General features: G+C 38.8%; 2 protein-coding genes across 2 annotated transcripts in view; both read right to left on the reverse strand.

Annotated features, from left to right (window-relative positions):
• LOC107714460 (hepatic triacylglycerol lipase-like) overlaps positions 1-7689 on the reverse strand; it is a gene marked incomplete at its 3' end in the record, with an annotated part of 13184 nt that extends 5495 nt beyond the window's left edge. The window contains exons 1-5 of the mRNA XM_016520302.1: positions 7168-7689; positions 6794-6960; positions 5578-5757; positions 3941-4058; positions 868-1101 (exon numbers count right to left, since the gene is read on the reverse strand). Of these exons, the coding sequence (XP_016375788.1) occupies positions 868-1101; positions 3941-4058; positions 5578-5757; positions 6794-6960; positions 7168-7246 (778 nt within the window). The remainder of the gene's footprint in view (positions 1-867; positions 1102-3940; positions 4059-5577; positions 5758-6793; positions 6961-7167) is intronic.
• A 668-nt stretch (positions 7690-8357) lies between these two features.
• Positions 8358-15402, reverse strand: part of LOC107714461 (aquaporin-9-like) — a 9130-nt gene continuing 2085 nt past the window's right edge. The window contains exon 5 of the mRNA XM_016520303.1: positions 8358-9304. Coding sequence (XP_016375789.1) covers positions 9100-9304 — 205 coding nt within the window. The 3' untranslated portion in view covers positions 8358-9099. The remainder of the gene's footprint in view (positions 9305-15402) is intronic.

Raw genomic sequence — 15402 nt, forward strand, 5'->3', positions numbered from 1 at the left:
GGCGTGTTAGAATGAGCCGTTTTAGGGGGGCGTGGCAGAGTCTTAACTTTGACAAAGAATATCTCTTTGGTTTTGAGACTTTAGTCTTTGCAACTTCAGGGATCTTATCTATGCACAATCAGCTTGTAACACTCCAAAGAGAAAGGAAAACTTGAAATCACATCATATGACCCCTTTAATAAGCAAAAATTAACAACATTTTGATCAATTTTTCATAAAACATTGCTTAATATCATAAGTCATTTTGCTAATCTTGATTCAAGAACCTTTAAATATTTGTACTAGAAAACGAAAAAGATAAAAAAATTTTGCAGTGATATTTTATATATATATTTTTATATATGATATATTTTCATGTTAATTTCATTTACAGTTTAGTAATTTTGTTGTTGTTTTTTGTCATTTTTATTACTTTTTGTTGTTTTTAATGTAAGCATGTCTATATAGTTATGATACATTTTTATTTTAATTTGACTTGTATTTACTTTAGTCATCAAGTTAACCTAGAAACTAGCTTAAATAAAATAAATTTCAGTTTTTTATATTTTATTTCAAGTAACAAAAATGTTTTATGTTTTTATGGTTTTAGTTTTAGTTAATATATAACAATGGTTAATATTTAGTTTATATTTAGTTCATATATGATATAATAAGTCTGCTCTGCACTGGAAGCTTCAGTCACCAAGACATATTCCTCATTCAGCTGCTTCTGAATCTTACTCATCTTTTAAAAATGTTTAAAAAAAAGATTTCTGCGTTTTGTGTAATTAATCAAAAACACAAGAACACGTCCAGTTTGAATGGCCTCTTATGTAAATAAATGCAAATGAATCCTATCAAATGTGTCCATATTTTGTCCAGCTGTACCTTGCAGGCCGTACTGGAAGACGTTGCTGTAAATGTCCAGCATCTTGCAGCCGGGCTGAAAGGAGCCCCCGTTGGGGTAGAAGTCGACGTGAGCGACGCTCTGCTTTATTCCCACGCCCGGCACGATGCTGGAGCCGGTGAAGGTGTGGACAGCATCCACGAACTGAGCGTCGTCCGGAGACAGTCTGTCAAACGCCGGCAGACCCTCGAAGTGCGGCCCGGCCGGATCCAGACCTGTAGCAAACACACAAACACTTCATGTGCTTCATCCAGACTCAGTGATCTGGACTCTGAAAGACACCGGTGGAGAACGCGGCATCTCTCTACACATCTGAGTCATGTTAAGATCTACACTTCTTCATTCTAGTGATTAGAGATGTGACGGTATGAAAATTTCTTATCACGATTATAGTGACCAAAATGATCACAGTTATCAGCATTATCACGGTATTGTTAAAATGTGCTGGAAATGTTCAAAAACATAAATCCTTTCACAAAGTGTTATATTTAAAATCGACAAACAACCAAAAATTTACTTTTTGTGTGCATAAACACTAAAACAAAAACATTACCAATGATGTCCGGATTTTAAATGACAACATGACTGACATTAGTTTATCTAATAACATGTACGAAATGTTCAAATAACACTTTGAAAAGGTTTCATAAAATAGTAAACCTCACATTTTACCTCCTCACAAAGAAAAGAGTTAAGTCAAAATGATAACTGATAAATAAATGATTATATGTATTTTATCTGCTCCATAAATACTTCTATAAATACCTTATCCGAATTGTTTAAATGTGTAGAATCCACATAAGCTTGTTTTTCATCAACTGGTCAAAATTTACAGCAGTGCATGCAAAGCTGATCTGGTTTTAGTCCAGACAGAAACTGCACACAAAATGTGAGTCTCTGTCAATCCACTCTATGACAGCAGGTGGCGCTGATGGAGCAGCAGAATTACAGCTGTTTCCCGTAAAGAACACTACTTTATTAGGTATTACATGGAGCGAAGGTGAACCTTCAGAGGTACATTCATGTAATTGATTCATATTAATTTGTATAATTAAAACCTCCCAGCTTTCCTCCATGTTTTCACACAAAACGAAACTAACGTTACTCTGCGTGTTGTGCGCACCTGTTTTTTTTGTGTGTTTATTTTTACTTTCTTAATACCAGACACAATAATGGGATGATTTTTGCCACATTGCTTGTTAGCCATGCACACTTCATGTACTGACTTATGTTGTGATTGGTCTCGCGATTGGTCGCATGTACATCAACAGATTCAACACACATCCACAATGATTCAGGGTTAATAGGCATAACGATCAACTGTGTTGGATGCTTCTGTTTGGCACACTGTAATTTAGTTTGTTTATCTTTTATATGGCACACTATGTTACATTTTGAGTATGATTTGTGTTTTGGATAATTCACTACCCTGTAAGAGTGAGAGCAGTGGCATGCACGGGTGGGGGAGGAGCTTGAGCCCCTGCCCCTTTGAGGTCCGACACTAAAGTGCCCTTGCGGTCCGGTCTACGTGTCCCCGGTCCGCGATTTCTGCCGAGGGTAGGGGTGTGCGGTATGAAGATTTTTGATCGTGGATGATAAAAATGTCTCCACGATCTGCTTTTGAAGAAATATCGTAGTATCGTGCTACAGCGCACATTCTATCAGCTGCAGTTCTGGCGCCGCCGAATCAATATACTGTACGACGCGACATACATTAACATCAGTGTTAACTCAGCGGTAGAGTTACTCTCACGGGACACTGCACTTATTCACAATCACAAAAGTACATTTTTTGCATTTGCTTTAAAGCCTTACTGGTTAAACATTTCAACGAAAAAGCCTGTCAAACAGAGCCTGATTACTGAACTAAGTTATGTTTTGTGCTAATACTGTCAAAACACACAAGGTTTATGTATAGACTCAGTTGGTTATGTCTAAAATGAAAGTAAACAACTGAGAGAAACGGACGCGTGCCTGTATATTAGATGTGTGCAGCTCTTAAAGGGACAGTAGGCTACATGCTGCCGACTGTAATTAAAGGGATAGTTCACTCTAAAATTTAATTTCTGTCATTATTTATTCACTCACATGTTGTCCCAAACCTATATTAATTTCTTTCTTGTGCTGAACACAAAAGAAGATATTTTGAAGAAGGTGGAAAACCAAACAGTTGCTGGTCCACATTGACTTTGATATTAGGAAAAAAATACTCTGGAAGTCACTGTGGACCAGCAACTGCTTGGTCTTCCACCTTCTTCAAAATAGCGTTTATGTTTAGCAGAAGAAGGAAACTCATTCATTGGTTCCGATCAGGCGAAAAACCTAGGACTAGTTCGTAAATCTGCTTTTTCTAAGACGTTTACCAGATGTTTTTACACAGCAGATATTTCCCAGATCAAGCGCTCTTTAGCAGACATCTTAGAGACGTACCTGTGCAATCTGGGTCATAACGTTCTGTAATAGTGTTTTATGTTTTTACATAAATTAGGTTTTTGGTTTTTATACCAAAAATAATGTAAAATGATGGTATTTCGGAAAGGTTTATGGAGCCAGAAATATGACAAAATGATTTGAATTTGAATGATTTGTGTAAATCTGAATTATAGTGTGATTTAACAAATCTGAATATTTTTTTTTTAAGGTTTAGTTTAATTTCTTTGAATAATTTAATTATATTTGTGCACACATTCCAGACATAGGTCAAAACATTGACAAATTTGGCTGAATTATAAAAGGCAGAATTGGTACTAAGTAAAGAGCTGTTTGGGAGCCGAAAGAGACGGTTCTTTTTGCTGAGCTGAGCCAAATGATCCGGATCCCTAAAAAGAACCGGAACTCCCATCACCAGCGGTCAGATGATGGTCTGCACCATTGTGTGCTCAAACATTCAGCTGTGTATTCTGATGAAATCTGAAGGTAAAGCTTCTCTAGCATGTGTGTGCTTGTGGCTCTGATGTTTATGGTTCATGTTCGTCTGAGACGGAGTGCCAGTCGCTGAGATGAATCTCCAGATCTGATAAATCCTGTCTGATCACGTGCTTGGCTTCATCTTACCAGTAATGCGGCCCACTTTCCTCAGTCCTCTGAAATGGCTTCCAGCGAATCCGGCCACATGCGCTCCCAGACTGTAGCCGATCAGATGGACGTCATCCATGGAGAGCTGCGCCACTTCCTGTCCAGAGAGGAAGTGCCATCAGGACTCAAGCGGTTCACTCTTAGATACAAATATCACAGTCGCACTGCACTCGATTATAATGTAATTCATAAATATTAAACCCTTTTAACATTATTAAAAGTACATACTGAGTGACTGATACCACCTTTGTTATGGAATACACTCGTTGGTTTGCCGTTTTAACGCACATTTTTGCTTTAATTTATTTTCAAGATCTGAGGTAAACTATCTATTGTTGCTTTCAGTATGGTTATAAATGTCACACAATATGATATTCAAACTCACATTAGACGCTTTTAACTTTGAATAAGACATAATCAGTACTTGAGATGATCATTTTCACAGTTTGTATGCTGTTGTTCCAGCGGCTGTTTAGGACAAAAAGATTAACATGGAAAAGATTTTCACTCGGCGTCGCGTATAGTTAGGACACGGTGTAATAGAACGTTTGTTCAAAGTTATCTGGTCTTTAATAATGCTCTCAAACTGTTATTTATACATTGTTCACAGAGCATTTTCATTCTGAAACGTTTTAGTTGGATGTTCATCTAAAGTTTCTTAAATGTTGCTTCTTGTTTCAGAATGTTGAGAGAACATTCAAAAGTAACAATTCCAATAATGTTTGCAAAATGATACAATGGAATGTTTGCTTGACATTCGCAAACCAAGAAAATTTTTTATTTAACCCTGTTCGGCCATTTTTGACTGAAGAATTTTTATAGTTTTTTTTATTATTATTTGTTTTTGTTTAAATGTACTTCATCGGAATGGTACGAAACCTGGTAAACTTGCTGATAGCTCTAAAAGAATGACCACAGAGTCGCCAGAGTCTGTAGAGAAAAACATTCATCAGACTTGTACTGTTTGCAGTCAAAAATGGGAGCTGAATCTAGTGGAAACGTTAGGTGCTGCACCCAAACTAAATCTGACTGAAATGTCAACCTCAAATTTGGAACACAACTTGTTTAGATTTATGCCTTTGATTTTCATACATGTTTTGAAAAATACATATTTCTAATATAAAATTAGTATTTTGTGCATTATTCTTAATAATGAACATTATTTTTATAATAATAATATATTATAATTTATAATAATTTATAATTCTTATTTTGGTTTTTATTTATTAATTTTTTAGCCTTTTCCACTTCAGTCTGCAAAGTGTCATCTTTATTAAGAAACCAAACTGAAACAAGTCTGTGCTTCAAAACATTCAAGATTTACAGCAGTTTAAGTTTAAGTTTCTTGTCTATGCTCAAAAAGTGATTGGGGAAGCTAGCGAAATGTTCTTAAAACATATTTTTGTTATCTGGGTTAATCAATCTTTCCATATTTTATCCTCTGTTGAAGAGTCATAGAAGAGCAAATGGGAACACAAAACATATATTTGCTGTCGCTTCCGTTCACCACTATACAGGTTTACCCAACTATTATGACTTCCCCTTCGGAGAGCCCCAGAAATAAGGTTTGTGTTGGGTTTGGTTCAGCAGACGTTTCCACTCAAGACCTTCATTACCTCCAGCCATTTGAGCAGCGCGGCCACGTCCCTCCCCACCTGTCTGCTGTTCTTGGCTGCGACTGGATACGGCTGAAGCGCCAGCTTCCTCCAATCACTGATGAGAACATTGACCCGCTCGAGCCGGACCTTCAGCGCAGAAGCCAGATTAAAGATCCAGGGCTCCATGCGTCCATTCATCTGAGAGCAGCAGGAAGAGCTGACGTCATTCACACTCAAACATGCGGCAAAACAAAGCCATCGCTCAAAGTGTTTCCCGTGTCCTCCGTCTCGAGGAGCTTCCTGTCTGCTCTACATGTTTGTTGGCTCGTGAACTGAGTCGTAAAGCAGCGATACGCAGCGTTTAACAGGCAGTAAACACAGATATGATCTCGCTTTGCCTGAGAAACAGCTCTGTGAGCATTAAACAGATTGCTTTCAATAGGAGGAACTACTTTATGAAGGTAGATTTATGATTACTGAAGACATTTCCAAGAACATGTAAAGATGGAAAATTGAATGGAACACAATATAAAAATCTGAGTCAACTTGAGTAGTATTAGCAACACCTCAGAGTTTAAGAATTCAACTTCTAACTAATTTCCTTTAGTTTTTAAAGCATTTTACGAAAACATCTTAAGTGTTGAATTTCTCTGCTCCCAAACGCTAGAATACTGGAATATCTTCTACTGTTCCTTCTGATCACACTGCATTAAAGTGCTGTTCTTCCTCAGTGTTTCTGTCTGGTTTTCCAGTGCAAATGTTTAAAGATCCTTAAATCTAGATAACATTTACTGGAGATGCAAAATGACATGAGATATAAAGCCTTGTTTTATGTGTTTAATGCTTCCTTCAGTGAGTTTTTGATTAAAATGACAACAAATATCTGCCAATGGAATCAGAAAACAAGTTTTTATTCCCTACTGACAGATATTTAGGGCCCAAGCCCTAAGGGCCCTATTGTTCTTCTAAGGATTATTCTTGTTATTCTTGCTATTCTTGTTCTTGTAAATGTATCTTGATTTAAGGATGTTTAGATATTTGTACTGGAAAACAAGACAAAAATACTGAGGAAGATATTCATTCTTTGCAGTGCGTGCAACATTTAATGCCGTGACTTTATGAATTTAAGAGTTTCTGCTCTCAATTAAGACCTTAATTTGTGGAGGGGTGAATTGAGACTTCTTAAGACCTTCTTAAGAGCCACATAAAGGCGGTTGTGTGTTGTTTCTCTCACCGTCCAGCCGTGTATAATCAGCACCAGCGGGTCGCTGCGGTTGTAGGCGCATCTGTGGAGGGTTTCGGGCCGGAACGGGACCACGGCGCAGGTCTCCTCAAACAAACTGCCCTCGTGATACAGATGGAAGCTGGACTTCAGCACCGTCTTTACTGGAGGAGTCTCTGCTAAAATTAAACCCAGATGTGTAATTTCAGAGCACGAAGCCCCGTCCCATCACGCCGTCCTGTGGCTTTCAGGACTTTCCATGGCAAACGTTCAAAGAGCTTCTCTGAGAACATGCAATTAGACAGTGAAGTTTGCTGTGTCAGTCTAAAATAAGAGCTCCATGGCATGCTTTAACCCGGCTGGTGGATCAGGAAGCATGCTCTTACCTGTGAGGTTTGCATCTCCTCTCACAGACGCTGCGACAGCACTCATGAGGAGGAAAGCTCTCAGGACTCTCATGATCATCTGAAGGGTTCAGGAGTTTCTGCTCTTCTGCTCCTCGAGGACGAGAGTCTGACTGAAGAGAGAGAGAGAGAGAGAGAGAGAGGGGCGGAGCCTGAGAGACTCTCTGCTCCGATTGGCTGCTGGCTCTGGCACCGTTTCAAGAGGGAAAGTACAGTGGGTTAATTGGAAAGAGAAAACCTGCCACTAAAAGCGTTCTGAAGTTTGATTGATCTCCATTAGATGAGCAAATGCTTCTCCTGCATGAGATCTCCTTCAGAAGAATAACGTCTCAGTTGTTATTCTCAAGAGCTTGTTTCACTCTGATCAGGGTCTGAATGAGCGTCTGATTCATTGTTTTATTGGAAATAGATCATATCTGTCGCCTGAGATCAAGCCAGTGCTTGTTTTAAACAGCGACTTCCAGTAAATTGAAAGTGAAAGCAACACTTATTAAAGTCATCTGAAACCGAACAAGATATTCTACTCCTTGAAAAAGAAGCATTTTAGTAAAAATTATTTTTACTAAAAGTAACACTAACCATAACTGTCATACACTGCTTCAAAACTTGAAAAGGCTGAATTTATATATATATATATATATATATATATACATATATATATTCAGCTGTGGCATGCTCAGATGTGCAGCATAAAGAGACGTGAACCGCCCCTAAAATGTTATTGGTCATCTGGGGTGCCATGATAAAATTCCACACTATGATTGGTCATCACCATGTCAGAGGCGGGGCCTTTCATAAAGCACAATTAAATAAAGCACATTTGTCAACAAGTCCTTCTTGGTTGTTTTTACCAAACTAGCTGTACTCTGTAGACCTATGTAATCTGGACTGGTCATGTGTCATGTTAAATGATATAGAAATAAAAATACTAAAATAAAAATTAACTGGAAAACTAAAACTAACAAACAAAATCATTGACAATAAGCTGTACAATAATTAAAAAGACATAAACACTTAAACTAAATTAAAAAGCCAAAACGATAATGACCTGTAATAACCATAACATTTTCTTCAGTGTTTATGGAGATGAATGTCTTCTGTCATTCAGCCTCAGTACACAGCAGCAGATTTGTCCAGACATGAACACAAACTACACATGCAAACATCTGATGCTTGTTTGTAAGCAAGACAAATTTGCCGCAACAGTTCAGTTTATTTCAGCAAAAAACACAAATATACAGTTGAAGTCGCAGGATTTCATCATTACAAAAGATCTACTTTTTACTAAAGACTTTCAAAAACAAGCCTGATCTACAAACACATAACCATAAATATTACAAACAATATATGAATGACAACAAGGTGAAATAAAACTTAAATTTAACATGAAAACTCAACAATGGTGATCTAGTGGAAAATCTTTCGCAGACAAACGCTAATCTTTGCAGTGAACCATTACATCAAGGCTTGTGACGTGATGGTCGTGCTCAGACAAGCATGTATGTCAGGTCGTTTCACGATCAGTGTTGTCAGTGTGCTTTTGTGTGGTGATTCTTGCTTTAATCTGAACAGAGTTCCTGACAGGATCCTGACACGTTTCCATTAATTTAAAGGTATAAAAGCCATTGAATCGAGTGTTCTGGGTTCAGTATAATATAATATTAACCATCAGCAAAATACAATCAAATATTATGTGCAGTGGGGGATTATGGGAAAGATGGGTTTACAGATGTGAAGCTTGTATTTAGTTAAAGCACTTACATGAATCAATCAGTGCAAACCTGTTCATTGTCTGAGCTGTGAAGGTGGATGGAGGTCTGCTGGTGTCACTGATGAGTTTACTCATGTAAACAGCGTGTGAAAATGAGTTTACCGGCTTTACTTCATGACAGGAATTCTACTGATCTCGGGTTTCTAGCTCATGTTGATCATCTCGTATTTGTCCTTCAGGCTGCTGTCCTCGTCTTCGTCCTCATCCTCCTCTTCCTCGGGTTCTTCGTGAGGTCTGTCGTTGTGGTTGGTGTGATGAAGCTCGATCAACAGGCAGTAGATCACAGCACCGGCGATGCCCCCTACCAACGGCCCGGCGACAGGAATCCACCACCAGTAATCTGCAGTGCTGCACACACACCAAATTATCACAATATATCACCGAATCATCATAATATATCACCAAATCATCATATCTTAGAATCATTATTTCACCAAATCATCATAATATACCACCAAATCATATCACAGAATCATTATATTTCTGAATCATCATAATATATCATTGAATCATCACAATATTACACCAAATCATCATATCACCAAACCATCATCACTGAATCGTTGCCAAACAATCACAATATATCAATAAAAATCAACATAAAATATCTCAGAATCATCACAATTTTTCACAGAATTGTCACAACATATCACCAAGTCATCATAATATATCATCAAATCATCACAATATATAACAGAATTATTATATCACCAAAACATCATAATATATCACTGAACCATTATATCACCAAATCATAATATAACACAGAATCATTATATATCTCCAAATCATCATAAAATATCACATAGTGATTATATCACAAAATCATCATATGTCACCAAATTGTCATAACATACCACTGAATTATCAACAGCATAATGTATCACTCAATAATAGTAGTATCACAGAGTAATCATAATATATCACTGAATCATAATCTATCACCGAATCATCACAATGTATCACCAAATTATCATACTATATAGCTAAGTCATCATAATAGGTTTTAAGTTGGTTTAGATCCTACCTGTCCAACTGTTACCACTTTGTCTATTAAAACGGAGAACCACCTCAGTTAATGTCAGTAAAGTATGGAGTGCTGCAAGGATCTGTCTTAGGCCCTCTGCTATTTTCAATATACATGCTGCCCCTTGGTAATACTAGAAAAGATGGGATTAGTTTCCATTGTTATGCTGATGATATATTAACTATATATTTCAATAAGACCAGATGAAACATCTAAATTATCTAAGCTAACTAAATTATCTAAGCTAAATTTGGATAAGACATTATTACTTATTGGACCAAAAACAGTACACAGAATATCTTAGATTACAATTTGCATTGAGACGGATGTACTGTTACTTCCTCTACAGTCAGTTATATTAGATAGCAACTTGATTTTTGAAAATCATATTTCCCATGTTACAAAACATCATTCTTCCATCTTAGAAACATTGCCAAGCTACGAAACATGTTACCTGTTTCTGATGCAGAAAAGCTAGTTCATGCATTCATGACCTCTAGACTGGACTATTGTAATGCACTGCTAGCTGGTTGTCCTGCATCTTCAATAAACAAGCTACAGGTAGTCCAAAATGCAGCAGCTAGAGTCCTTACCAGGTCAAAAAAATATGATATTACCCCAATTTTACAGTCAACGTTCGGGGTTCAGACACACTCTCTCTGTTTAAATCTAGATTAAAGACACATCTCTTTAGTTTCAAGTTTCAATTTATTTATATAGCACATATAAAACAGCCACACGGCTGACCAAAGTGCTGTACAGAGATTCAAAATTATTAAAAGAATATAAAAATCAGCACAACTACACAATTACAACAGGGTCTCGCCCTAATAATAGAAAAAGTAAATATAATAATAACACAAGATAAACAAAGTATAAACCCTTAGAAGACTAAGCAAAGACCATAATAGAAAATTATTTATAAGCCAAAGAAAACAGATATGCTTTTAGGAGAGATTTAAAAGTGGACAGAGAAGAGGCAAGTCTAATCTCTAAAGGGAGGTTATTCCACAACCGCGGCCCAACCACCGAGAAAGCTCGATCCCCTCTACGTTTGAGTCTGGATTGTGGGACTAGAAGAAGATTCTGATCACTGGATCTTAGCTGGAAGGGAGTATATGGATACAGCAATTCAGATAAATAGATAGGGGCTAGATCATGTAAAGATTTATATACAAAAAAAAGGATTTTAAAATCAATTCCGAATTTAATAGGCAGCCAATGAAGGGTTCGCAGGATTGGAGTGATGTGAGTGCTTTTGCGGCTATTATGAAGGAATCTGGCAGCAGCATTTTTAACTAGCTGAAGGCAATCAATTAAAGACTTAGAACTACCACAGTATAGTAAATTGCAGTAGTCTAAGCATGAGGTGATAAAAGCATGAACAGCCATCTCTAAAGTTTTATGATTTAAGAAAGGTTTGATTTTTGATAGCAGGCGAAGTTGATAAAAACTAGAACCTATTACAGAGGAGATATGTTTGTTATGGTTTAAGGACTCATCTAACAAAACGCCGTACACGTGAAGATCTAAACACTGATAAACTACCCAGATCTAAGCTGGTTGCCTGAGAATTGTCAGAGGGCCCGAAAACAATCACCTCAGTCTTATCTTCATTTAAGGATAAAAAATTTTGGACTAGCCAGAATTTTACTTCATATAAGCATTTTAGTAAAGAAGGAAATGCAGAGGGATCATTTCTCTTGATAGGTAGGTAAATTTGGGTATCGTCGGCGTAAAAATGAAAAGACACCCCATGTCTTCTTAGAATGGTTCCCAGAGGTAGCATGTACAGAGAGAAAAGAGAGGGCGCCAAGATAGAGCCTTGAGGAAGACCGCAGGTTAGATGAGCAACAGAAGAAGAAAAGTTAACTAACTTAACTAAGAATTTTTTGTCCGTAAGGTATGACTGAAACCACTTAAGGACGGTTCCTTTTATCCCCACATAAGACTCTAATCTAGATATCAAAGTAGAGTGGCCAACAGTGACAAATACTGCTGATAGATAAAAAAGAATGACCACAGAGTCGCCAGAGTCTGTAGATAAAAAAATGTCGTTTAGCACTTTCAAGAGGGCAGATTTGGTGCTATGTGCAGACTTAAAGCCAGATTGAAAAATTTCAGAAATACCGTTGCAACTGAGAAAAGACTGGAGTTGATCAAACACAATTTTTTCCAATAACTTTGAGATAAATGGTAATTCAGAAATAGGACGAAAGTTATTCAGAACAGAAGAATCCAGTGAAGGCTTCTTGAGTATAGGAGTGACAGTAGCCACTTTAAAGGCAGCAGGGACAGAGCCAGTACAAAGACACTTATTAAAAAGAGACACCAATCCCGGCCAACAGAATCAACAATTCATTTAAAAAATTTAGGGTGTATGATATCAAAAGAACAAAAAGATGATTTGATATTAACAATGGTATATTTAAGTAGTTGCAGAGAAATAGGTTCAAAAACATCACAGGAAGCAAAATGCAACGACGGGATAGAGGGTTCAGTATGAGAAGGGCTTATGTTGGGTCTCAAATTAGAGATTTTATCAATGAAAAATCTCAAGAAGCTTTCACATAGAGCCTCAGAAGCAGTAGACATGGTATTAACCGGGGGATTCACAACAGCATTAATAACTGAAAATAAAACCTTAGGTCTAGAGTAGGGATGTAACGATTCACTCAACTCACGATTCGATTCACGATTTTGATTTCACGATTCGATTCGATTCACGGTTTATTTTTTTTACAAAATGAGATTTAAGACAAATGATAAATTAAATGTGTACTTTTATTATTGCTTGGACAAAATGCTGCACCGAGCTGAATGAGACGCCGATTCACTCTCTGCCAGCAGGTGGCGCTTAAAGCGTTTTCATTGCCGATTTTGAAGGCGATTTTGTGTTGCTTGTCAGTGATCTACGGCTCTGTGTAGTAAATGCCGCTCCATCTGAAAGCACGTGCTGGAGATTTACTACTAATCACCAGAAGCGGCTTTACTGATGAGATGCGCATGAAAATCGCATTCGATTTTTTGCACAGCCCTACTAGACAGCATGTAATGCAAAGTATTTCAGTAGATGGCAAAATTATGTCAACCCTCAACACACTCGCACCTGAACACCTGATCACACTCATACCTGATCACACTCGATCCGGAACTCCTGATCACACTCGCACCTGAACACCTGATCACACTCGTACCTGAACACACTCGATCGGGAACTCCTAATCACACTCGCACCTGAACACCTGATCACACTCATACCTGATCACACTCGCACCTGAACTCCTGATCACACTCGTACTAGATCACACTCACACCACACTCGTACCTGATCACACTGGTATTTGATCACACTCACACCTGATAACACTGGTACTTTATCACACTAACACCTGATTACACTCGAACCTGAACACACTCACACCTGATCATACTCGTACTTGATCACACTCACACCTGATCACACTCGTACCTGATCACACTCATACCTGATCACACTGGTACTTTATCACACTCACACCTGTTGACACTCGCAACTGATCACACTCACACCTGATCACACTCGTACCTGATCACACTCATACCTGATCACACTGGTACTTTATCACACTCACACCTGTTGACACTCGCAACTGATCACACTCACACCTGATCACACTCGTACCTGATCACACTCATACCTGATCACACTGGTACTTTATCACACTCACACCTGTTGACACTCGCAACTGATCACACTCACACCTGATCACACTCGTACCTGATCACACTCATACCTGATCACACTGGTACTTTATCACACTCACACCTGTTGACACTCGCAACTGATCACACTCACACCTGATCACACTCGTACCTGATCACACTCATACCTGATCACACTGGTACTTTATCACACTCACACCTGTTGACACTCGCAACTGATCACACTCACACCTGATCACACTCGTACCTGATCACACTCATACCTGATCACACTGGTACTTTATCACACTCACACCTGTTGACACTCGCAACTGATCACACTCACACCTGATCACACTCGTACCTGATCACACTCATACCTGATCACACTGGTACTTTATCACACTCACACCTGTTGACACTCGCAACTGATCACACTCACACCTGATCACACTCGTACCTGATCACACTCATACCTGATCACACTGGTACTTTATCACACTCACACCTGTTGACACTCGCAACTGATCACACTCACACCTGATCACACTCGTACCTGATCACACTCATACCTGATCACACTGGTACTTTATCACACTCACACCTGTTGACACTCGCAACTGATCACACTCACACCTGATCACACTCGTACCTGAACATACTCGCACCTGATGACACTCATAACTGATCACACTTGTACCTGATCACACTCACACCTGAACACCTGATCACACTTGTACCTAAACACACGCACCTGATCACACTCGTACTTGATCACACTCGTACCTGATCACACTCGTACTTGATCACACCTGTACCTGAACACACTCACAACTGATCACACACATACCTGATCACACTCACACCTGATCATACTCGTACTTGATCACACTCGTACCTGATCACACTTGTACCTGAACACACTCGCACCTGATCACACTCATACCTGATCACACTCGTACTTGATCACACTCATACCTGATCACACTCGTACTTGATCACACTCACACCTGATCACACTCGTACCTGATCACACTTGTACCTGAACACACTCGCACCTGATCACACTCACACCTGATCACACTCGTACCTGATCACGCTCGTACTTGATCACACTCACACCTGATCACACTCATACCGGAACACACTCGTACCTGATCACACTCGTACTTGATCACACTCACACCTGATCACACTCATACCTGATCACACTGGTACTTTATCACACTCACACCTGTTGACACTCGCAACTGATCACACTCACACCTGATCACACTCGTACCTGAACACACTCGCACCTGATCACACTCGTAACTGATCACACTTGTACCTGATCACACTCACACCTGATCACCTAATCACACTCACACCTGAACACCTGATCACACTTGTACCTGATCACACTCGCACCTGGTCACACTCGTACTTGATCACACTTGTACCTGATCACACTTGTACCTGAACACCTAATCACACTCACACCTGAACACCTGATCACACATGTACCTGATCACACTCGTACCTGATCACACTTGTACCTGATCACACTCGTACCTGAACATACTCGCACCTGATCACACTCATACCTGATCACCTAATCACACTCACACCTGAACACCTAATCACACTCACACCTGAACACCTAATCACACTTGTACCTGATCACACTCACACCTGATCACCTAATCACACTCACACCTGAACACCTGATCACACTTGTACCTGATCACACTCG

Source organism: Sinocyclocheilus rhinocerous, unplaced genomic scaffold (assembly GCF_001515625.1).
Source record: "Sinocyclocheilus rhinocerous isolate Xijiao unplaced genomic scaffold, SAMN03320098_v1.1 scaffold3193, whole genome shotgun sequence".
NCBI classification, from domain to species: Eukaryota; Metazoa; Chordata; class Actinopteri; order Cypriniformes; family Cyprinidae; genus Sinocyclocheilus; species Sinocyclocheilus rhinocerous.